Genomic DNA, 26,231 nt, shown 5'->3' on the forward strand with positions numbered 1-26,231 from the left:
TCGAGGTTTCATTACATTCAAGGTGTGCGAGGTATACCTGGAGAAGAACATCTGAGTGACTGAGTGAGTGAGTGCTTGGAGTTTAACGTCGTACTTAACAATTTTTCAGTCATAAGACAACGAAGAACGTCTGAAGCGAATCAAAAGTGTGATCCTTGTGAAATGGTACCAGCATTAGTGGTTTGGTGTTGTGATTAATTTTGTGCAGTTATCTATACGTTAGTTTTGACCTAGGCCCCAGCAGTATAATCCTCTGTGTGATCTGTTATATAAGTATATTGTATGTCAGCAATTTCCCAACTGCATATGCAATTCTACGTCCCTGTTATCTGGGAAATTAAACAGGCAATACTGTTTTAAAAAATACATTAATAAGGTTGAAATAATGCAAAAATTAAACTAAAATAAAGCGTGCTTACTCGTCTTAGAGAAGAATCAGAAAGACAGAAAAATACCACTTTCTATCTTTCATGTGTTAATTTGTTAGGCGAACAAGATACTTGATATTCATACATAGCACGTTATACTGATAGGAGACTGATAAGCTAAGCATATAGAAATGGAGCTGAAATTATATCGAAGATGCCAAAAAGAGTATCGTGAAAACAAACAGGCATCTAATACAAAAGGCTACAACAGCGACAACACACATAAAAACGGCATAGCCTCCACAGTTGCCCGCATCCACCCGGCTTTTTGAATAGACGCCTTGCACTATGCGCTGGTGAATAGGGCCTGGCGCGTGGGCGACTTGAGCTTTTGTATAGTCTGTGTAAACTATGGAGAGCGATTTTTGTGGAAAAAAAGCTTTTGTGAGTTTCTGTCAGATAAACTTGCTATTCCTTCCACGTTTTCACAGATCACGAGACCAAGGAAGTATTGACAAAGGCGGAGCTATTTCTGAAGGAACGACCTAAAAAAGGCACGTTAAAGATTCTTAGTAGGTCAGACAGTATTGTGCAAACAGAAAGACGACTAGAAATTTCTTTGCAAATACAGATGTAGCCTACGTACAAAAACGTAGGCGACTATAATGGGATTTGTTATGATACACATTCGTCCCTGACTAATGCGACCGCGTCCTCGAAACCAGCTCTCGCAGTTTCGGCTGCAGCTTTAAATCTGGCGAAGGAGCTCTGGTTTCCTCCACTCTACAGCCTGACCACCGTCATATAAGTGAGAAATTCCTGATCTCGCTGTATAATGAACACCAATCAAATAAACAGGTCGTGGTTTCCCCGAGCTCTGCCGGGATTCTTCCCACCATAAAGCTGGTTGCCATGATGTAAGTGAAATATTCTTGACTATGGCGTAAAACACAAATCAAATCAAACAAATAAATATGTGAATAAATAAATAAATAAATAAATAAATAAATAAATAAATAAATAAATAAATAAATAAATAAATAAATAAATAAATAAATAAATAAATAAATAAATAAATAAATAAATAAATAAATAAATCAAACAAATAAATGAATTCCTCTGCATTTCGTCCACTGAACCTAACAACCAAGGTATCGATGTCTCCCTGGTCATGTTGGATCTCTACTAATGGAATTTCATGATGTCTCCAGGAGTGAGACTTTCACTTTGTTAGAAATCCAACATGACCATAAGTGGAAATATTCCCATGTGTAAATAGCTAACAGAATAATTTAATCTCTTTCTACATTATACAAATGCGCCATACGAGCTTAAAGCTGCACTATACGCTGTCCTAATGGCGACCACGTCACTTCCAACAATATGGGGTACATATTTACACGTGGAGAAAATACACCAGTAAATTGCCAAAGGACGATGGTTTACCTCGTATTCACGAATAGTTCACTTATACATCGGCGGCAAGCATATGGTAGAAGGAAACCGGGCACAGTCAGGGGAAAACCCACTATCATCCGCAGGCTACAGACAGACCTTCCATCGTACTAGCTGAGAGGAAGCCACCATGAGGTGGAACTCACAGCGACCGCATCCTGGATCATTGTACTGCACTAAAGTCTATTTCTTTTAGCCAGTCGTCTGTATTCAGTTCTCTGTAAAATCATACTCCCTACAAAAATTGCCTCTAGCTTGTGACACCTAACGATACAAGCTCTGCACGTGGATATGATGGAAGTTCATATTCTTGCAATTAAAATGAAGTTTTCTAAATCGTCCATGATCTCGGTTTTCGGGCGTAGTTTAATATGTTTTGGCGGAGGGCGACACCAGTCACCTAAACTGCTATCGACTTAACTGTGGTCCGTTACCGACACTATCATATTTGAAATTGTTTACACATTTTAGTATAATATAACCTTAATAGATTAATTTTATTTTATCTCTTGTAGTATGTGATCTCACGGCGGTATGGATTTACAAATGGATGATAGGAAATTAAAGTCCTGTAGTCTATTCACAGAGACAGTGGTGTAGACTGTGTTACTGCATGGAGTTTGGTCTTGTGCAGAGACCAAGACAGTATCAAAAAGTCGACAAATATGCTAGAACAAACCGCAATCCAACAGGGATAAGCCAGTGGACAACCTGTGATGCACTGAATGTAGCTCTGGAAATATGTTCCTGTTGACTAGTCACATATTGCAAAATTGTTTGGTGTTGATTTTCTGTTTGCACATGCGTACAAAAGCATTGTACTTTTGCACATATTATTGGCACATGTTTATAAGATTGGGTTTATTTAAACATATGTACAAAACACATGTGAAATATCTTTTATATGTATGTGTGAAGAAAATTTATATTACACATATTGACAAATTATTTTCTTACTGCTGCAAACCGAATGAAAACCTAAAATATAGAATGCCAACCATTTAACTGATCAACAGACATGAAGTCAAACTGACAGAAAGACCAACCGTCCTACAGGCCGACCTGCTTGTCGCTGCTTAAAACCGAACGAAAGACGAGTTGAACCAAAACAAAAAGTCCTGATAGTGACAGTTCGCCCAAGCATGCGTTATGAAACAGTGTTGCTTACTAAATATCATTGGTTTTATTCGATTACTAGAACTTTTCTCAGAAGTCATAACTTTCAGTCATTTAACATGTGCAGATTTATCAGTAAAGATAAAATATAGTTAGCGCTTATAGCACCATGTTGGAGCGGGTACTAACCGAGTGGGCATGGTGAGACGAAGGCCAAATCCCACTGGCTGACAGTGACTTTTTCGAGATGTCTCAGACTGGTCTTGGCGACAAAGCTGTTGACAGGTATTCTTATGTGTGATCTTTCATAAAGTTTACTGGAGACCACCAGCCTTGCGTGCGCCATTAACTCGCCATTATCTCGCCAAAAGACCCTAAGGTTTCAAAATAAATATACCAAAATATAACATACCAATTAAAACATGACTTTGGAGTAACTTGCTGCTATTTATGCATTTACATGAATACTTGGAATAAAACCCTTACTGTGGTAAATTCACAAGAGGCCGTAATTCACCAGTTACGTGTGATCGTTTGCCAGCTATCACACTGTCGTCGCTGTTCTGATTTGTCTCTCTATGTTGTTAGTCTTAAACTACATTGCATTTGTGCATAAACCAGGATTCTGCTGGTGGACAGACGCCGTCCCTTTCCATTGTTTTAATGTGATTATGTGGTAAATGTGATAACAGACCAGTGACGCCTTAATAATTTGCAATTAACAGCACTGCACTTTTTTTTGGCCTGATTGTACTTAATTTACAATGCTAGGGGGCGTGTAAATTGCTAGTATTTATGCATTTACATGAATAGCTTGAATAAAACACTGACTGGCTTAAATTGACAAGAGATCGTATTTCACCGGTTACGCGTGCCCATTTGCTAGCTAACACACTGTCTTGCCTCTTCAGGTTTTACCCTCTATTCTGTAGTCTTTAATTATATCCATGAATTCACTTTAATGTCTGTATAGATATAATGTAGAGTTCATCTATTTTAAATTTAGGCCTATCACGGGCTTTTCAGTGAAATCTGAGAGACAAATTAAGATGTGGGAACCAGTTTGTAGACGCTTTTTTGAACACTGACGTTATTGACTTTTTCGTCTCGTTTTATCGCCCTCTGTGTCAGAGATAAGCAGATGTTGGTGAACCCACACTAGAATTTCACTCATGATCGAACAGTGGTTATTATAACCTTGATAACTCAGTTTCTAACTGCACGCTTATTTTTCGCTCTTCATTTAGTCTTCATTCTTTTCGTATACACTATTAAAAAAAACATATAAATTAATTTTTTTACCTCCGGCGAAAAGGGTACGATTTGTGGTCGTTCATTTTTTTCTTGTTTAGCTATTGTTGTTGTTGTCTCTCGATCAGCACCTTTGTGAAAAAAGATATGCACCCGTTTACAAGGATTTTTTTTACAGCTTTGGCGTGGTCCAAGGGCCAATCCATTAAAATTTAATGGTGGCCTGGATCTGGATCTGGATTCAGAAAAGTTTTAGACTCTTCACCATTGTGAGATGGATACCAGTACAGAGTATAGTCCCTTTGCCTATAGTGTGGAGGTTCGGGCATTAATTTCCGAAGCTTTTTACATTTGGAACAGCCGTACCTCATATACTAGCCGTCAACTAATAAAGACTTTACAGGTCAAAAATCACAAGGTCAATTCCCAAAACGACGTATAACACAAACCATCAAAGAACGAGGAAAGTGTGTAAATTAAGAAACTAGGACGGAATCCTACAAAGAGAGGCGGTCAACAGTTTGAAATTATTTTGGGAAGACGCAAGGGTGAAATCAGTGTTCAGATCGTCGATCTTCGTGACGTTAATGGATGAAGGAAACCGGGAGAAACCACCGATCTCTGGTAGTCTTATGTGTGGAGGAAACCTGGAGAAATCCAGTGAAATTCAAGAGACTTGTTAGTGAAAGAAGCGGCAGAAAACAGTAATCCTTGTTAGTCTTATGGGTGTCTGAATACGAGAGAATACCACTGATACTGGTTAGACGTATGAGTGGATGAATCCTGGAGAATACCATTGATACTGGTTAGACGTATGAGTGGATGAATCCTGGAGAATACCAGTTATACTGGTTAGGTTTATGGGTGGATGAATCCGGGGGAATACCAGTTATACTGTTTAGGTTTATGGGTGGATGAATCCGGGAGAATACCAGTTATACTGGTTAGACGTATGAGTGGATGGATCCGGGAGAATACCAGTGATACTGATTAGGCTTATGGGTGGATGAATCCGGGGGAATACCAGTGATACTGGTTAGGCTTATGGGTGGATGAATCCGGGGGAATACCGCTGATACCGGTTAGGCTTATGGGTGGATGAATCCTGGAGAATACCGCTGATACTGGTTAGACGTATGAGTGGATGAATCCTGGAGAATACCAGTGATACTGGTTAGGTTTATGGGTGGATGAATCCGGGAGAATACCGCTGATCCTCGTTATACTTATGGGTGGATGAATCCGGGAGAAAATCATCGAGCTACAATTTGCTTTAAAATAAAAGGAGAGATTTATATGTGGTTTGCACATATAGATATTTCTACGTATTAATGAAAACAATAGCCGTTACCCCTTATGGTCTAAAATGGCTCTGGGCTCACTTCCTCAGACCTTAAGTTTTGTTACTTCAGTTAGGCAAATGTCATCATTAAAAGACACTAGGGCGACGTGATGTAGCAAAACAGGTACAACTGGATAACTAATCTTTGTGGAAGACTTGATCTTTACAGATATTATGAAAAATTCCAGTTGGCTATAAATTTATCTATTTATTTCATTGGCGTTTCCCGCTGTAGTCAAGACTATTTCACTTATACGACGGCGGCCAACATTATGGTGGGAGGAAACCTGGCAGGGGCCAAGGGAAACCCACGATCATCCGCAGGTTGATGAAACTATGAAGAACGAGATAAACATTTTGCAGTCCAAAATTCCAGGTCTTCTAAAACTCACACAAGTGAACAAAAATCCACAAACCAAGACTCATGTTTGGTTTACAAAATTGTGTAAATTAAAATGCAAGCTCTATATTCCAAAATAAAACCTCGACACTCAACGTTCTGTCGTCAGCAACGGTGTACCGGCAAACACATACAAGTAACATCTGTGAGACGCTATACAACATCACAGTACCAGGTAAGTGAAGTAATGACAGCAAGGTCTTTAAGTTTCCTATTATGAAACTTTCTGGTATAGTATGAAACTTTATTGATTTGCTTACATGACCTTATTTAATACTGGATTTAATTAGATATCTTAGCCCAAGAATTTTCAACTGTATGACAGAGTACATGTGACTAGTGGTATACAAGGTACGTCAATACGCACTTATAAAAGTTTCCTTTTTACACAAGTATGAATGAAGATATCCATATATTATGTACACCTTGAATTCGACACAACTGTCTGGAAACTGGTTCATCACCAAAAGCGACGAGTGGTTCTTAGATAGATAGCGTAGATAAAGGATTTTATTTCCAATTAACTCGCGGCAACTGCTTTATATAGAACATTCATGAAACGAACATCTGTTGCAATTATTTATTTATTTACTTGGTAGGTGTTTTACGTCGTATTCAAGAATATTTCACTTATACGAAGGCCACCAGAAATATGGAGGTAGAAAACCGGACACATCCAGGGGGAAACCCGCTACCATCCTCAGACGTCAGTACAAAATACGTCCATTTGTGTCTGTCGTGGTATATAGGAACACATGTACATGTATTTTAGAGTGAAATCATAATCCCAGGCAGTGGATTGAAAAAAAAAGCGCAGATGAAAACTAGCGAAAGACAAATGATTTACATCAAACCAACGACGAATATGTAACATTTGGCACCTGGTCAAAATATAACTAGTGAAATATGGCCAGTAATGAATGTACTCAAAACAACGTGCGGTTCCAAACGTTCATGACTGTTTAAAGTGTACCCTTTTCACATCATGATTCAAATGAAGGATAAAAATAGTACACCCATGAAAGTGTAGAATATAGCAGTATATACTCTTAGACAAATTCCGCAGAAAACTGGATAAGCGTGTAGCACACAGTGTACACAAAGAAGACGTACAGCCTCTCCTGGCGTACAGTTGTGCGAATGGGCACATCCCGTCAATGACATTAAAAATCAGGTTGCTGCCAGCAGCATAAGCATAAATAACGCCCCTCAAAATTGGGCTCTGTGACGTTTTTTGTTGAAACCACCCTAAATGGAAAGTTTTGATGTGTACAATGCTTTCAAAAATACACACGTGAGCCTAAAACCAACTCATTCTGCTGGAATCAGTTGCATAGTCAACTTGTAGCAGCAGTCAAGTGGTATATTCTCAATCCAGTTTATGACATGCGTTCAAATCTTGTCTGGATTAAGAAAACCAGTATAAATCCGATATCAGTTTGGTCTCAGATAAGCACTTTTGCGATTAGGTCATACTAAACTCGTTCACACTAAAAAGAGGCTGTTATTGAACTGACCGGATGTGAGCTACTTCCTCTATCGTAGCGAGATTCAGCGAGAAAAAGATCGTTATCTCGGTGAGGCAAATCTGACGTATGAAAGACAAGGTATTGGAGGTATATATGTAGGTGTTAGTAAATAAGAAATTACGGCTGTGACGACAGACACTGGAGGTGTACATGTAGGTGTTGGTGTATACGAAATTACGGCTGTGACGACAGAGACTGTGTGCTGTCTGATCTGGAGAACAACAACTGGGCATTCCTGAGGAAGTTAGCGACAAGAGCCGTCCATCCTGTTTGATGGCTGAAAAGAAAAATGTTAAATCAAAGACTGTATTTATTTGTTGATTTAATACTGTGAGTTAGTTACATATACAAGAATTTATTCTTATTTATTTATATATTTATTTATTTCTTTGTTTCATTGGTGTCTTACGCAATACTCTGCAAGGATTTATTTATTTATTTATTTGATTGGTGTTTAACGCCGTACTCAACAATATTTCTTATACGACGGCGGCCAACATTATGAAGCCCGGAGAAAACTCACGATCACCTGCTGGTTGCTGGCAGACCTTCCCATGTTCAGCCGGAGTGGAAGCCAGTATGAGCTGGGTTTGAACTCACAGCGACTGCCTTGGTGGGATCTCCAAGGCTTTTATGTACTTAAAGCAATGGCATACAAATCATGACATATAAATATTTCTCTGGTCTTGCATTTTTAGCGACACTTGTAAGTCGCTATATACATCGATCTGCCAGTCGTTCCGTCAGTCGATGACATCCTAGCTTTTACAATGGGTCAGCTCCTTGCAGCTATAATAGCCTTTCGTTTGCAAGGGATCCTACTATGTCGTTTCCAGCTGTTTTTCAACTCTTTTTATTGTTTGAAAAATATGGAAAAGTTTACCCTCAGTCTACACTGACCTGGCTCCACACCCTCTGCCCGTGTCGCCATGGAAGTACTCATAAAACAAAATGAGATTCTGGAAATGTGGGTCGTTCTGATACTTAGTACAATTCCCTGAAGAAGAAGAAAAAAGAATGAATTTTGTAACTAAGACAAATCTTATCAGGAGCCTTATCATTCGCATAAAAGCACACCCATTTCCGCAATACGCGTACAGCTTTTCTCCATACAACATGTAGAAAATACGACACATTAAGCAATTCCATACTTGATAACAATAACGTATACATGAGAAGAATTGAGAGCGACTTATCAAGGTGCAAACTGTCTCCCCTTGCCTCCCGGGTGCGTTCCATTCCGAAGTCGCGTCAAGTCGCGTGACTTACGACACAGCATAAAACACCACCGTTTTCATTGACGTCAGAGTTTCGCCACTTTTGTCTTGCGGTGGCCAATGTGACAACACGTCAGTGGCCACTACCTCCTCCAGTGATCATCGGGGAGGGAATGGAACGCACCCTCAGAGTTGGTCTCGGCAGAGCATTAAAGCTGATCACAGCGTTTTTGGCCACAAGCTAGGGTCCGAGTTTCGACGTCTGCGACGTACCGTGACATGGCCTGCGGCCGTCAGCATCGGGCACGAAGAGGTTCCCCAGACGGATAGACAACTCCTGGGACACATCCCTCAGCCTCACGTGATTCCCCGACCCCAGGGGACATTCCACAAGCAACGTGTCCCCATAGAAGTAGTCAAACCGCAGCATGTTCTCAGCTATAAGGAAGTTTACTGAAAGAATATCACAGTGTAAGCTATACATAAAGTGCAAGCCATACACAAAGTGTGTGTATAGCAGAGGTGAATCTCACTAATTCAGGGAATTAAAATACATGAGTGACAAAGATAACCCATGTAAGTAGGTCTAAGTACTGCAAATTACATGTCGGGTGAGAGAAGATATTGCTTTTCGGATTCAACAATAATTCGACTGATAGATTGATACCCAGAATGCTGTGAAGATCTGCTGCAAAGCGGTTCCAAAGATAAAGTCTTGCTCGGCATATAATAGTCCTGGAGAATTTTCACTCCAAGAAAGTGCGTGACTGAACCACCCTAAACAACAATAATATGCAGGTCCAATGTCTCTTTTTATTGTACATCTTCGGCCTTTAAAAAGTCCATATATTTATTTTTGTATTTAATTGATTGGTTTTTTGCGCTGTACTCAAGAATATTTCACTTGTACGGCGGAGGCCACAATTTTGATGGCAGAAAACCTGGCAGAGCCCGGGGGGGGGGGGGGGGGGGAACCCACGACAATCCGCAGTTTTCTTACAGACCTTGCTACGTTATGTATTTATTTATTTATTTGATTGTTGTTTTACGCTGTACTCAAGAATATTTCACTTATACGACGGCGGCCAACATTATGGTGGTAGAAAACCTGGCAAAGACCAGAGGAAACCCACGATCATCCGCAGTTTGCTGAGGACCTTCCCACGTAAGACCGGAGAGGAATCCCGCATGAAAATGTCCATATAATTAGGCTATTTCATACCACAAAACCATACAGGGCCTCTCCAGTTACTGTTCCCCCCGAATAACGTAGTAGTGGACTCGCCCGGCTCGTAATCCACAAAATACTCCTGGTCTCCGTCATGGTAAAAGAAGGGGTGATCTTTATGGTACTGTTAAAAAATCAGATTATTGGAAAAGGGTGCAGAAACGATTTCACCTGTTTGTTCAAAACGATACTGTCTTATTCGGCTGCCATGTTCGACGAGGCGATATTACATATTTCTGGAGTAATTATTACTTATTATCCTAACTTATCATAATGATATAAATCTTTTCTAGATATAATTATAAGGAAACTTATTCCTTAAGTTTGAATGCTATAACGATTGCTTTAGGAAAATTGTAAGTGATAGTTCACTTAAGAATTTTGCTGGAGTTAACATTTTACCTATCAGAGGAGCCGGAAATGCACGATGTTCTCAAATATACTGGTTTATCTCCCCTACATAATACGCTAATGTACTGCATCACAATGAGCCATTTAACTTCCACTGATAATATGGAACTATCTTTATAAGCTCTCAGATTAACTATTTTGTGAAAACATACGTTACACAGCGTCCTCTGTCAGCTGACAAGCAGGAGTAGACACAGAGATAAAGGTGAATGGGAACGTTTATGGAGATTCATGCAATGTTACTAAAAAGTTCAGTGTTTAACTACATGGCCAGTTTGTGCGCTCCATGTAGCAGAACACTATTTACAAAACATAATTTTTAAACATTAAGAATACGCTGAAAAAAAACCTAAACCGGTCACCAAAAATTGCCGAGAGCTTACTATTCTTTTAGTTTCTTTTATACCAACGTTCGGGACATTACGGGACTACCTTATCGGAAGAGAAAACCACAAAAAAGGTAAATTACCTTAGACATAGAGCGGATGCCGTACGGTGACAAAAATTCATTTTCGTCCAGCATGTGTCCCAGGACTCGTACAAGCTTGGGCTTTGTCAGAACTGAGAGGAGCAATGCTTCTTCACGGTTCTCTCCCTTGGTCATGAACGATATCTACAACAGCAAAACAAGCCCAATTAATACTGGAACTGGTATTGACGGATTGCATCAGTGATAGTCTTATTAGTAACATGCGTTACGTGCTGATCTACAAATAAGCTTAGTATACTGCAAAGGTAAACATACCCTTCAAAAAAACCCCTGATATTTTGCATACTGTAACTTATTATATATAGAAAAATTCCATTTGTCGCCATTAGGATACCGAAATATGTGACTTCTCAGTTTTTACTGAGTATCTATGCTTTGGTTTTTACTATGCATCTATGCTTTTGCATTATATTAAAGGCCAATGTTTTAAAAGCACAACTAAATATCGCTTCAATGATTGTACATCTGAGGTCGGTTGCTCAAAAGTGTAATGGGACTTAAACTGAACTTAACTCACTCCAGAATAAAATGTATCAACCATTAAGATTTCAGCTTGGCCTAACCTTGTAATACATGCTCTTTTGAACAAGTGGCTCATTATTATTTTCTAACTGAGGTATAGTGCTCTCTCGGGAAGAAGAGCATTGCCCTTCGCTAAGTGTTCCAGTCCTTCTCCGATGGTTTGGCTGGGGCTCAAAACTGACGCCTAGTGACGTGCCGGTTTCAAATGTCTCCTCGCTTTGCCGTCACCGATCATCATGGCCGATTTGGCATAAATTTAGTAAAATAGTGTTGACAATGGAAGTAGGTATAAATGAATAATCGCATGCCCACTTACCCTTGTGGCCAGATCCGGTCTGTTATCCACAAACCATCTGACCTTGGCCGAGAATTCCGTCCATCGCTCCACGTCGGACTCTCGAAGAACAAAGCAGGAGAAGAACGGAATAAGGCCAACCATGGATCTCACCTTGAGGGGCGAAGAAGATCCGTTACGCCTGATACGGTCAAAGTAGAACCCATCTTCTTCATCCCATAAGCCTACATGTAGTAACATCGTCGTCAAGGTCAGGTGGTTTGATTTTCGGGAGATCTATTTACACACTTATAGCATAAAACCCTCAAGGCGGAAGAAACGTTTCAAGATAAGGTAGATGATATACGTAAAATAAAAATCATATTTGAGTTTGCATCGCCAATCGTCGGTCTGAAAACTGCATCTGATATTTTGAAAACCAAGCTCATCATATGGCATCATTTCTGAAAAGTTAATTTGGAGATCTGGGCCAATATTCATCAAACGTCTTAAGACTTGAAAGTTTCACAGCTACAGTTAAAATGTCTTTCGCCAGGAAGTTTAAAATGTGTACGCGGAAACGTTACTGCAGAACAGTGCGCTAACAACAATATGTGTTTCCCTATTCTGAGATTGAATATAAAGCACTTCCAGTTTATGACTTAAGTTACTTAATAAAACCCGCCCAGGCCCCAGGTTCATGAAGCTGTCTTATACCACATTCACACGGGCAAAGTTAACCTGGTTTAAATCCGAAAGTGATTTTGAACGAGTTTGACGTCGCTCGTTTGAAGGCAAAGCGGGCGCATTTATTTACCCCTGCTAGTAACGCGGTTTCAAGCCAGTAAGAGGTTTTGGGCCGGTGTATCTGTGCCGTGTGAACGGTAACTGAATTATAAAATGCCCCGGATATGCGGAGGTCAGGATGAGGTTGCAATTACTAAACCGGCTTAAATGTGATGGTGTGAACGAGCAAATCCCTGAATTGGCTTAAAATCGGCTAGGCCACATCCTTGTGTGAACGCCCGCATTTTCACAACTGCCTTCGATTTACACCGGCAAAGATTTAATCCAGATTAAAGTTTGCCAGTGTACAGTACAACTCTAAATATTGAAGTAAAAATTCCTATATAGTAAGTGGTCTGACAGCGACCTGCAGATGGTAGTAGGTTTCCTCCGGGTTCTGCCCGGTTTCCTCCCACCATAATGTTGGCCGCATTCGTATAAGTGAAACATTCTTGAATACTGCGTAAAACACCAATCAAATAAATAAATAAATAACTATATAATAAGTAACAGGTATAGAGCCATGATTTTTTTAAGGTAAGAAGTCTGACTAATATGACTATAACAGCTTCCTGACCCTAGAGCCAAGGCACCTCGACACTCGTTGACGTATTTGCAGCCGCATTGGCCACTGCGAGAGTGCAGATTTCGGTCTCAGATAAAAGTGAAAGCCACCGCACTACTTACACTACTGTGCATCTGTGTCGTATCACACAATGATGAAGAATCATTTTAAAAAAACACAATTCACGATCAGGACTATGAACAAATGATGCAGTAATGGATTGTACTTTAACGCACTTTTAGAACACTAATCCAAATCAATCCATAGCTTTGTCCGTATAACAGAAACGCATGGTGTAAATCCATCATCATCATTGGCTGAGTTATAAATATATGAATATAAAACACCCTCTGGTGATTTATTTTGAGATTGAAGTGCATTTTTATTCTACATGTACACCGTTATCTTAACGAAAAAAAGCGCAATGGCATAAGTTTTTGTCTTGGGTGCAAAAGGCGCTTTAGTTCAGACAAGAAATATGGTATAATGTAGAAATAAGAAACTTGACAAAATTTCTCCCAGTTTTAAGTGATATGAACAGAGCGGACTTTTCCACTGATATGCTAACTGGAACCGATAACGTTTACAGACAACATTTACCAACAGCATTTCCAGACAATGGTTACGGTAGTTGTGCTCCATACCTTCACCCTCGCCCTTCCTGTTCATGGCGTCCACAATGGCCACGAAGTGTTCAAAGAATTTGCAAGCTGTGTCCTCATACACAGGGTTTTTCTCTGCCAGAATCAAGCTGATTTCCAACATAATGAGGGCGAAGAACGCCATCCAAGCTGTCCCGTCTGCCTAAAATACAACCGAATTTTTTTGGATTGATGTTTATTCTTTTTTGAAGAGAAAACTATAGCTGAGTAATATAAATTGGAAATATTACCCATCCTATAATAGTCTTAAGTGTTGTTGACCTCAATACTCACTTGTTCCATTTCCCCGCCTCCTTTTATGGGTTTAGATCGGTCAAACACACCGATGTTATCAAATCCCAGAAATCCTCCAGAAAAAAGATGGCGTCCATTTGGGTCCTTGCGGTTCACCCACCTGTAAATCGCGAGAACATCACGTGGTGGTGAAGCACTCCGTTCGGAAAGAAAACTAGATTTTAAATTCGGTTGTTATAAATCCTTTAGTCGCTGTCATAATTCTTTTGCAGGCTGAAAACGTGAATAAACAGGTGTGTATTGATAGTTCAAGGTTAATGTGAAATTTTGATTGAATACTTCCATTAAAAGCTTGCATCTGAAGAGAAGTGCATTCAATGACGATATAAAAAAAACTATTAGTAAGGCAAACACTAAATTTTATCTGTGATCTGCACACTAAAGCACTGTAGTTCGTTCTTTTGAATTTTGTAGGGATTAACTGTTCGTTTAAACACTGTATAGCTTTTTTGAACACACAATCTGCTATTGTAGAAAAATGTATGTTTACAAAAAGAGTTGCGATCGAAGAAAACGTAGTCATGCAGATTAAACTTAAGGGTTTGGAGAAACGGATGTTCAATTGCAGCTATTCGAATAACACCAACAGTAATACAACCAACAGAAAATAATAATAACACTTACCATGTGAAGTTCAGCAGTAACTTGTGAAAGCATTTAGCTAAAAAACAATGGTCTCTGTTTTTATCCTTCGGACAGGCTGCCTTAAAGACTTTTAACACCGCGTAGGCATGTACGGGAGGATTCACATCGCTGAAGTTGAATTCATATGCTGGAATCTGAGAACATAAAGACAATATATGAACCCTGTAAGCTGAAACACCGGATTTCATTCACTGAAATATACACCGATGTGTGAAACATAAATGTTAATAATAATGTAAATGTATGAAAGGTAGCAACTTATACGCCCACTAGCACCTTGGCGTAAGCAAAATTAGGTAAAAAAGGAACCGGTGTAATTTTCAATATATTTAACATCACTGGTCAAAAGTGACTCAAAATGATGTGTTGCCATCACATTTAATTAACAATGATACGACACGAAAGCAATGTTAGCAACAGATGCTCCCGAGATGCACACACGTATGTCCTGGAAATGAAATTAGAGGAAGCGTAAAATCAATGCAAACTTCATATGAAGGCCTTTGAAATATAAGACAATAGGGTTTTACAAAGATGTTGTTTCACCATAACTTTTTTCCATAAGGAAATTTCAACTTTTGTGCTTTAGATATTTAAACCTACAAAAAAACCCCTTTTAAATATGGGTTGCAAGTCCAGGTTACATATAGCGGTAGTATACAACCAGATATGTGCGCCCAAAAAGCTCCACTAGCCACCTACAGGTGACAGCACAGCTGACTTTCGCCTCCAGCAAGAGAACACTTGTTGTTAAATAATTGTCAGACTAAGTACAACCGAAACCCATAGCAAATTTACCTGCCCATTTGGGTGCATGTAGAATTCCTTGAGGAACAGCAGAAGTTGCTTCTTGGCGAAATCCACATCCAAATCAGCTAAGGCTATAGCCTGGAATGCCAGGTCCCAGGATGCGTACTGTGGCGGACAAAAACACAGGAATTTATCACAGTAACAGAAAATATTATAAATGCCTAAAATGCCACTATTTACAGATTAGTCTTGTATTATTCACATATACGTGTAACTAACCCTCCAATCTTCGCATAAGAAAGCTGGTAATTCATCACACCCAGTTAAATGGCCAAATTCAAGGAAAAAACAATACACAAAACTAACAGCAGGCAGACTAAAACCGGAGCAGCGAAGACCGTGTGATAATTAATGGGAAAATGGTCACACGTAACCGGTGAAATAGTGCCTCTGTTATTTTAATAATTAAGACGTAATAATTCCAAACCAAGCTTATGTACTCCAACATTATGAATTAGAAAAACTACTCTAACTGTATTTTTCTTACAATAATAAAACAGAAGACCAGCATATCAATGTGTAGAGCTTGTAGTGTTACGTGTCACGAAAAAAGACATTTTTTATGGTGAATACAACTGATTTTACAGATAGCTGAATATAGGTGACAAGTTAAGAAATAGGCTATCGGCTACACCAACACTAGTGAGCCTTTACACAACATGGTATCTATCGCATCTTTTGTTACCCGCTGGGCTATTTCTGTTCTCTGCGATTGGCTACATGCGACAAAGCGCTGGTAGGGGTTCATATGTTCTGTGTCATAGATAACACAGGCTTTAGATCTCCTTCATTAACAATAAGCCCTTGTTGTACAATTTCGACTATAGATTCAGTTTCTTTAGCCAGCTAGGTTAGAATTTATGCTCAAGAATATTTCACTTATACGGCGCCGGCCAAAACTATGTTCGGAGGAAACCGGGCCGAGCCAAGGTTAAACCCACGACCATCCGCAGATTGATGCCAGACCTTCCCACATACAGCCAGAGAGCCAGGTATTTCTTGGAATTCAAATCAAAATGATATACTCTGGAAGTCAAACAGGTTTTATTGAATTTCAACAAACAATCAGCTCTAAAAATCTTTCCACTTTGAACAGTTCTAAACCAGTAGCCTATAGGTTTGTTTTTGTTGAACACATACCCAGGGGTATTCCCACTTGTCTGGCACCGATATGATATCACGGTTGTACAAGTGTCTCCAGTCAGAGTTACGTCCCGTTTTCCTGCACCCAGGTGGCTCTGGCATCAGTGAGTCTCCCTGCAGCCAATCCGGGATGATGTAATGGTAGAACTGCTTACTCCACAGCAACCCAGCGTAAGCCTGTCTGGCCACCAGCCGCTCATCTAGAATGTTACTGGGTATAACCTGAAAATGGATCAAGTAGAACATTTTTAATGAGCCTCAAAAACGGGTTGTTTTCATAGAGATATTGCTGGTTATCAGTTTGCCTTGACTTAGCATTACCTGCAGAAGTCTTTACGTGCCGGTTAGCCATTTCGAGAGGTCCATCAGTGGGCATGCGTAGAGCGTGTTATACGTGAGACAAACAAAAACACATGGCTGGAGAAGACTGGGGGCGTGTTATTGGAATATGTTGGAGTTCAGTTATAGTTCCAAGCATGACCGCCATAGATTACGATACTTTAATATGGATGCAGGCCACTCACTTGGGTTTGCTTGTCCAGCTCAGACATATCAGAAAATATGACTGTCATGCGCCTTTGAAACATTTATCTTGATTACTGCTCGAATCAGGAACAAAATCACTAATACTTAACAATAAAGCTTAATGTATAAAGGAAAGAAATTGTGTCATAGTGAACTAATACTTTTCTCTTTCTCCAACCCCAGCTAGAGCATATATCAAAATAAATGGTCTAACACGCCTTACACCAAAGGCATGACCCCATAACGGCAGGACGATGTATCAATTTCAAGCAGTCTTTTAGCAGCCTGGAAATATTTTTTTGATAGAAAGATAACCTGCAGTTATAGTGTGTGCTATCTTGTTCACAATACAAAGCCAGGTAATTCTTATCCTACATATGAACTGTGTTTATTTTAACATTTTCAGCCTTTCCTACTAGATCAACAGGTCGATTTTGAGACTTACGTCTTCATAGAAATACTCCGTCTCATTGATCCGTTTCGTGAAGATTCCGTCGAAGTCCGTCCCACTTAGCTCTCGGTAACCCTTTTTGTTCGGAGAGCACCTTACCCGGATCACAACGTCACCCCCAGTTGGCACTTTCAGGACGTAGTGGGCGGCTACCTTGGTACCTTCTTTGGCAGGGTTAACTACGCTTTTGTCGCCTGCGACAGAATTATGAATTGAATGATTAGATGGTGCTCAACGCTCTGCTCAAGATTTTCATTTGTATGAGGGTGTCAGGTTTATAGCTGGAGGAAACCGGATATTTCCGGATGTAAACCTGTGATTATCACAAAGTACTCCTGACTTCGAAAGCCGCATTCGAAACAGCAAAAGCTGGGTTTGAACACCCGACTTCGTTGATCAGGGTCCTTTATAGTCACAACAAATCACAGCCTTAAGCATCTGAGCGGGTGGCAATATATCTTTTTCGAACTTTCTGGAATAAATTTAATACTATAAATGTGACGTCATTTTGACGTCAAAAATGGGTAAATTGGATGAAAAATACACCTTTGATAATATAGTCATGGAAGGCATCTTTGACGAATCCTTCGTTCCTAATACCGTACAATCTCTTAAAATTCGTCTCATTGTTCGTGAACAGAAGTTCTGGCATCTTCCCATTCGGACCAGGAGAAAAAACAAGTCTGTACGCTCCTAAATATAACAAAAACAAAAAACGATGAATATTGTTCTTTACCACACGTTCATAAAATGCTAGATTTGCCCATGAATCATGGTAAAAGAATGTAATTCCGATGATGTCATCGCTATTCTGAAAAGCGGTTTCCCTTGTTTCCCTTGTTACACGGTTTCTTTTAGATTTTTATTGCCTTGGTTTTGTAGAATAATAGGGTTTCAAAAGCAAACCAAAGAACAATGACAATAATATATGCAGATGTTATAAACTCCAAATAGCCTTGGCGTCGTATTTGCAGCACTATATGGGAATCGTGTTTCAGCGTGAATTGAGTCTTTGTGATATTTATTAACCCGGCATGAATTGCAAATGCATATATTATAAGCGATGGAAATCCACCACAAAAATAAGTGCTTATTAACTGCTTTTGATTATATGAAAACAACAAAGTAACCTGTAACAAGAAAATCTGTCCAAACCTAGCTGTTCGTGCCAACACACGGCAACTCCAGGAGATTCTTGAGTTATGTATGGCTTGGTCTGGCAGGCCTACACAATAAACAACAGAAAAGTCAATCGCTGTTATAATGTGTCGACGAATGTGCACAAAGCCGCTGCTCAATGCCACAAGGAGCTATTCACGTATAACACATTTCGCTATTTTAGATACAATGCACTCACCACTTCAGCTATGCAAGATATTATTTTCGCTACAGGAAAAAGCTGTCGAAATCCGACGCTTCCAAAGCATTGTAAAATGGTCTTTCCTATGACATAAATATGTACGTCTTTGAAGTAGTTTCTTTGTTTTCAAGTTAAATTTGATCATGCAACAATATTGTTACGATATTTTGATATTCTCGAAATCGCTGGCTGGCTGCCGCATACTTCATGTACGTGTGATAAAACAACATCAGATCTTACAACATGAACAATATCTGGTGCCAAAATAAAAAACAAAAACCATAATAACCAGCTTTGCTACTACAGTGTCCGTTAAAGGCTACGTGACGGGAGAAATAATGAGGCTCTTAATCTACTGTGTTTTACTGTGCGGGAGTGACGTCACCTCATGCGCAGCGCCCCAGACCCAGGTGTTTCTGTACCAGACAGTCGGCAGGAAGTGAAGCGTGCTGTCTTTGGGGCCTCTGTTAGATAGGGTGTAGCGACACAATATGTCATTGGGGGTCAGCTTGCAGTACTCCACGCCCACGTCCCAATATTCGTTGTCGTCCAGAATTCCTGGCGAACAGAACAGTTTCTGGTGCCTACTACAAACAAGCCATCTCTGACACATTATGTCAAACATTAGCACATGCGCTTAGTTTTGGGGTTAATTTTAACCGTACTTTAAATTTTTATTTTAATGGGGAATGGTTCTACGGAATCGACCTCTAATATAAATAAAGCCTGACTGTGTGAGTCATTTAGACATCATAACCATATCCTGACAATTTTGCTAGATTGGATTAGTTGGGTAATGAAAGAATGTAAGCACTTCGTGATTCAAAGATCCCCATAATTTGACAGACTGAGTGGTTCATTAATCTCTCAATCTATATGTTATATGGCATGTTAGACTGAATGACGTGAGAATTGGCACAGCTTTGATTCATCAGTTTGATTCTCTTTCCTGTATACATATAACATGCTTGTCTTTCTTTTTTCGTATATTTAAGTCGGTCTAGACAATAGCTACGTAAGATACCCAAAATCATCTTCGCAAGCTTCTACAAAAAAAAAAAAAAAAAAAAAGCAACCATCCACCCAAACACCCACTCACCTAAATCCATCAGCTCCACCTCCGGGCGGTGTTGTCCCGCCCTCCGATTCTCCTCCTCTAGGCGACTATACGGATACTCCTTCTGGGGATACTTATACAGGGCTTTCATGTACGCATGCGTCGGCGTATTGTCCAGATAGTAATATAACTCCTTCACGTCCTCCCCATGATTGCCCTGCATGGAGAATGAAACTGTGAAATGTCGCAGGCGCAGATTTCTGGTTCCAATATAGGATGTAATGGGATAACTTTTTATTTACCGATATTTATTTGGTTTGTGTTTAGGACATACAAGAACATTTCATTTATGCAGCTCTGGCGAGCATTTATGGTGAGAGGAATCCGAGCAGAGTCCATGAGAAAACAATAAACTTCATATGTTCATCTATTGTAAAATGCTGCTTTCTGGTGTATAGGTCAAGATTTGTTGCAAAACATCCACGGCTGCTGAAATAAAATTCTCGAGAAGCATGAATGAGCTGAATATTATTTATTATTTATTTATTTACTTATTTGATTCGTGCTCAAGAATACTTCACTTCTATAGCGGTAGTTCTTCGGAGGAGATCAGAGTAAAACATGAACCTGACAAACCTACTGGTCTAAATCTGCAGCCGAAAACCGAGAGTTTGAATCGAACACACGACCACTGGCCAAAATAAGATAGATATATAGTCACAGTGAGCCATACCTTCTATTATTTGAGCTGGCGAGGCCCAGTCGATTACTATAATTTCTTGTATGAAAAGCATAATATTTTAAAATTTGGAGCAATATTCGGGAAATTTTAATGAGATATAAATGTGTGTTAAACACCGTTACTGGAGAAAGTGCCCAGATCTGTTTATCGATTACCTGTGGTCCCGACAACCCGAAAAGCCTCTCTTTGAGGATCGGGTCACGTGTGTTCCACAAGGCCATGGACAGACACATCCTGCACTTCCGGTCTGTGATTCCAAGCAGTCCGTCCTCACCCCATCTGTAGGCCCGGGAACGAGCATGGTCGTGTGGGAAATAGTCCCAGCTGTAATGTATGAAAATATAACATACGTTAATAGGACCTCTTATGTGGGAAGAAAAACTCTAATAAAAAACCCCTTATGATCGCATCAAAAAAGTTATTCTAACATACATTACCCGGTTAAGACTACAGAAAAATCCTGTTTTCGACAAAAAATATTATTTGTGTGCACTGTGCAAAAGAGGAGTACTGTGTATTGCCATTTTAGCAATCTCAGGAACAATGTCGTAAAGTCGCTTTATCCGCTATGTGATCATACTGTATACTGTAAATTAGTACCATTCACGGTTCTGTTTTCTTTGTTTTATAAATGTTATAGTTTGTACAGATGTTACACATAGGATCTCTACCCTGTATCGATTAACATTGATTTTAACATCTGCATAAATCGTTATAAGCCTACAAAGACGGTATAGTGTTTACTTTGTCGGCGTAGTTTTGTCTGCATATCTTCCACAGTATACATATGCATCAAACGTCATCAGAAACAAGTTACACATCAGTAAAAAGGTCTTTTCAACCAAGAATTTCCCTTCAAATCGCAGAAAAGTGCATTTGGATACTTTGGATTTTCTCTACTACATGTAACGTTGAGTATTTTAGAAATCAGAAGCCCGTGGCGCTTCATTCCAAAATTGTAATTCTTCCACATTTACGGTCTAAAATGTACAACAGTGAATATATAAAAAATCAGTATAGATAAAAATAATCCCAGAATCAGTGAAGGATATCCAGGGATTCGAGATGTGCAAATACTAGGCATATATGCTCCACTCAGTCATAACTGTTTCTCACATATTTCTTTTTCAACGCTTAGCCCAAATTCACTCGTTTGCTCGATTCCAACAACCGTTAAATAGGCTGCGGTGACTTTCAGCCAGGAAGATTTTAGGCAAAAGCGGCGATTCTCTCAACCGGAAAATATGATGCCAGTGATAAATGAAATATTGTGACATTTGGTAAATAAATATATTGTCGATATGCACAAATGACCCCATTACTATTTTTTGTGATAAATGCAATGGACTGGGACTAGGTGTTGATTATCTTCTATACAGGGCATAAAACATTTGAAAATATGGTATAATGCAACATTTGTCTATTTCTCAATGAATACTACAAGCTGGCGACATTCACAAGTTACCTAAAGCTTAACTCAACTGGTCCTACGGATTTGGTCCCAGTCGCTAATGTTCAAACGATTTTAAGATTGACAAGCATACAGGTAACGACTGGGGTGGAGCTTGGGTTGATTCACATCGTTATCTCGCATACACCGACGCTTAGGGCCCAATGTGACAGGTGAGTTGGGTCACGTGTGTGCCGATCTTAAAGCGTTTGCATGATCACAAAATGTTGATCACTGTAAGTTTAAAAAGATTGGCAATGACAGCAAACAGTCTAATATTGAATTACTTCAAGGGGGGCAGGGGGAGATTAGACCTGTATATAATATAATTAAAGACGTACAGCATATAGAGTAAAACGAGAGCAGCGACGAAAGTTTTAAGGATTTTATTCTGATTCATCATGTAAATTCATAAATGGATTGTGTAAAAAAATGCAGTGATGTTAATTGCAATTTATGTGTTTGACGTCACTGGTCTACAATTCCCCAAAACGCAGTGTTGTCATCACATTTAACATGCACAACATCACTAAAACAGTGCAGAGGGAGTTATCAGAGAATACACATGTGATGTACCTGAGCGATGTAGATATCTGTCACACGAATAAGTACTGCCTTGTCGGGTATAGGGATATACAATCACAGTAAAGTGATTTGAGGGAGGAAATGAATGTAATTTTCGCATAAATACGTCCCCATTGCGGCGTTCTTCCTGGGTCTGTTTCAGTTTCAATCATCCTGAACTAATGGCATAGGCCTACAAAAATTGCTGCATGAGGTACTGCTGTTCGCGTTGACTTTAGAGGATGAGGCTAAGAATTAGCGAAACAATGCATTTATAACACATGACCTTTGACGTTAGGACTAAATGTTGTCTATAAAGGTGTCCGACTTGTTCGGCTTTAGTAGGAATCCGCTCTATTTATATCTGTAAACGCCTTACTTTTCTCTCTGCTAAAGCACGTGTGGGACGCCTACAGTATGCACTTGGCCTATAAGCACTCAACTAGACGTCCGCCGTTATATGGTCTATAGAAATCCAATCCTTGGGGCTATTGTAGATTAACGATACATCTTGCCGCAGACCGTTACGTCGCCATGTGTCAATTCTATGTCACTCGGCCAAGACCACGTGAATGGCCTAGATACTACCCAGTCAGCCCCATAATCTGTTAACAAATGTTATCATTGCGGAACACGTATACATACGCATCTATATATCCCGGGGCTACACGCACATGTTAACAAGTCAAGTACAGTATATAAATACGTGTGTACATGCAGAGGTAAATGCGGTCAGGCTGGATGTTTATACAGCCTACTTGTAAGTAGTACCAGGCGAAACACGCTGTTTCTACGTCTTTTAAATATAATGTCTTACTGTAGCAGATAAACCAGTGAATATTGTAACAGTTTCGCATATCACCTTATACTATATAGTTCCCTGTACCCTGAAAGCAGTATGGCTCTACTCAGTTTTCACAAATACAATGTTACATACACTCTAAAACTAAATTAAAGCTTTACATGCGCTCCAAAACTAAAGTACAGTGTTAAATGTAATATTCAAGCTATAAGAGAATATGTGTGCATAGTTCGTTGTAAAGTTGACTAAAATAAGTTTGAGAACCTATGTAGCATCCAGGTATCCCAAAAGATTGACAGCAATGAAGTTGATATATATAGGTTATATATTAACAGTGCAAAAGTATCAACAGATGTCCATTTTTCAGCTTTCCAGAAAACATACTACGAAAAATAAAAAAAGCTGTATACTAGCTAGTGCGAACATTATGGTGAGCCTACAACTTGGTGCTCATGTGGCCTACTGTAGCGTACAAAAGATAGCATTTCCATAAAAGCGCTAACAACCTAAGTTAACATCATTCGCTCCAGAGAGTACACGCATATGCATCAGTATGCCATATATTATATACTTACATATACACCAAAGTTTGCAAAATATGGCATTTTCGTAAGAGATTTAGAAAGCTAACAATTGCTGTAAAGATAAAAACGCGTTCCTCCATTGATCAGTAGTATAGGCCTACATATGTCATCCCCAGCCCAGAGTGCAAAACATGGCATTTTCATAAAAAAAAGCCCAAACAATCTATGTAAGCAATTACGTTTGCGCCAACTGATATATGTGCTTTACTAGCATATATGCTACAGATACAAACATAGGAGGTAGAATGTTTTCATGTCGTCTCACCAGTTGCCATTGAACGAGTAATCCTCCCTGACCGTCCCCCACTGTCTCTCGGCCAGGTATGGTCCCCAGCGCTGCCAGTCATGAGACCGTATCTTCACTTGCTTGATCCTCTTCTTCTCTCCATCCATCCTCACCGTCAACTCCTCCTCACCACGCTTTTCTCAACTCCATCCGGGGAATCCGAAACTGGCCCATTCTCCTAAGCGGGGGTGAAAAGGTCAGGGATTTACGATCGATGTGGAGACGGTGAGTAATTTAGCACGTGTAGCAGATGACGTCGTAAGTCCACGGCGATGTGATTTATAGGTGAAGGGATTACGATACCGTGTCCTTATACCATGGATTATGAAAAGTCCTCAGCTGATATATGACACACCTTCAGCCGATTCATATTTAGTCGACTGAGACTCTACGTTAAGAGGCAGAAAATCGGACCAGGGGCGGGGGACAAATAACTGAATTTATAAGTAAATAAATACATGCAAAAAAAAAAATGATAAAATGTACTCCAGAGGGCCTCCGTAGCCTGGAGGTTATAGCGTGCTTGGGCAACTCAGGAGCTCTTCGCCAATGCAATGTGAGTTCCAGTCCAGCTCATGCTGGATTGTTCTCCGGTATTCAGATTTGTTTTTCCTGGCTCTGCCTAGTTTCCTCCCAGCATTATATGCTCGTTATCCTATATGCCCCAACCGTTTCCAGGCACGCATGTGACCGCTATGCGGACAATGCGTTGGAGGCAATGAAATATTACGGTGAAAGTAGATTCCTCTGAAGTTCCAAATTACTTTTCTTTTGTTTTTCTCCGATTTATAAAAAATATGATCGCGTGAACCAACACGATGCTTCATTATAGCTTAACACACCCTAACTAGACACCAAATATGTGGACATCGTTTTGGCTCACGCAATCTAATTTGTATTAAGGACGGAATTCCAGAAAAATCGCCTTAAAATAGCAAAATCTGCTTTTAACCCTACTTTTGTCTTTTGATAAAACAAGAAGTATAAATCGCATCAGTCCAATTTTTCACACACATGCTCTTCAGTTATTGTAATTACTCAAGTGAGTTTTCCTTGTTTTTCTGCAAAGAAAAAAATCACATCTCACTGCTGCACCGAAGTAGGACGATTTCCTTTCTAGTTGTAAAGGGTCCTTTCTAACACTTTATAAAGGGTTAACCTAACATTATAAAATGTTTCCGCTCATTCATCGTAATTAAACAGTTAGCATTATTAAAGTTCTGTATAACATTCAGTTTTACGAAATCACACACCAACTGCCCAATCACACAATGCTATTTGCTATAACGGAAGTTTTATGCAGCACGAGCTGCCAGTTGAGTGAGTGAGTGCTTGGGATTTAACGTCGTACTTAACAATTTTTTAGCCATATGATGACGAAGGAGTCATTAGAGTGCATGCAATGTGCCTTCTTGTTGCAGGACGGATTTCTACTACTCCTATATCTAGTGCTGCTTCACGGAGCAGGCTTACCGAATTCAAGTAAGCCAACCTGCCCAAACCATTATACTGATACAGGTCAACTAGCTGTTGCACTATCCCCTTCACGTTGAACGCCAAGCGAGGAGGTTACACCTTCGTCTTTTAAGATCTTAAGTGTGACTCGACCCAGGATTGGATCTACCGCCTCCCGAAGCTGACCAACTGTGCTATCGGGGCCGGTAGCTGCCAGTTGATGTTTTCACCTATATCACTTTGGCAACTATAGGTCACTTGTGCGACGTCTGTTCCGGTTGATTTGTTATTGAAACATTTAAGCAAGGAACAATGTCTGGAAATTGGCTGGGTGAGATTGTTCCTCCCCCCCCCCTCCCGGGTTTCTTCCCTCTCTCTCCCCCGTCCCTTCCAAGTCACGGGCTTCTTCCTGATCATTAGGGATAAAAGTCTGGGATAGAACAGTCC

At 39.8% G+C, this 26,231-nt stretch overlaps 1 protein-coding gene across 1 annotated transcript; it reads right to left on the reverse strand.

The window, feature by feature from the left end:
• Positions 1 to 6,203: 6,203 nt before the first annotated feature.
• LOC135476728 (uncharacterized) lies at positions 6,204 to 24,436 on the reverse strand. Its single transcript, XM_064756848.1, has 18 exons — positions 24,309 to 24,436; positions 20,799 to 20,967; positions 19,944 to 20,118; positions 19,230 to 19,402; positions 18,640 to 18,709; positions 18,031 to 18,177; positions 17,479 to 17,678; positions 16,506 to 16,730; positions 15,354 to 15,470; positions 14,535 to 14,689; positions 13,890 to 14,010; positions 13,599 to 13,758; positions 11,646 to 11,848; positions 10,787 to 10,930; positions 9,901 to 10,030; positions 8,952 to 9,131; positions 8,362 to 8,458; positions 6,204 to 7,738 (listed from the first exon to the last, which is right to left on the reverse strand). Exons 1-18 carry the CDS (start codon positions 24,434 to 24,436, stop codon positions 7,636 to 7,638), a joined length of 2,697 nt encoding a protein of 898 aa, XP_064612918.1. The 3' UTR covers positions 6,204 to 7,635.
• Positions 24,437 to 26,231: the final 1,795 nt, after the last annotated feature.

Source organism: Liolophura sinensis, chromosome 10 (assembly GCF_032854445.1).
Source record: "Liolophura sinensis isolate JHLJ2023 chromosome 10, CUHK_Ljap_v2, whole genome shotgun sequence".
Lineage (NCBI taxonomy): Eukaryota > Metazoa > Mollusca > Polyplacophora > Chitonida > Chitonidae > Liolophura > Liolophura sinensis.

Coding starts and splice junctions, on each gene's coding strand:
- LOC135476728 (XM_064756848.1), bottom strand. CDS start 24,436: ATGGATGGAGAGAAGAAGAGGATCAAGCAAGTGAAGATACGGTCTCAT. Junction 18,710..19,229: donor TCTGGGGCGCTGCGCATGAG/GTGACGTCACTC, acceptor TTTATTGTGTAG/GCCTGCCAGACCAAGCCATA. Junction 10,031..10,786: donor GCATCCGCTCTATGTCTAAG/GTAATTTACCTT, acceptor ATTTTTTAACAG/TACCATAAAGATCACCCCTT.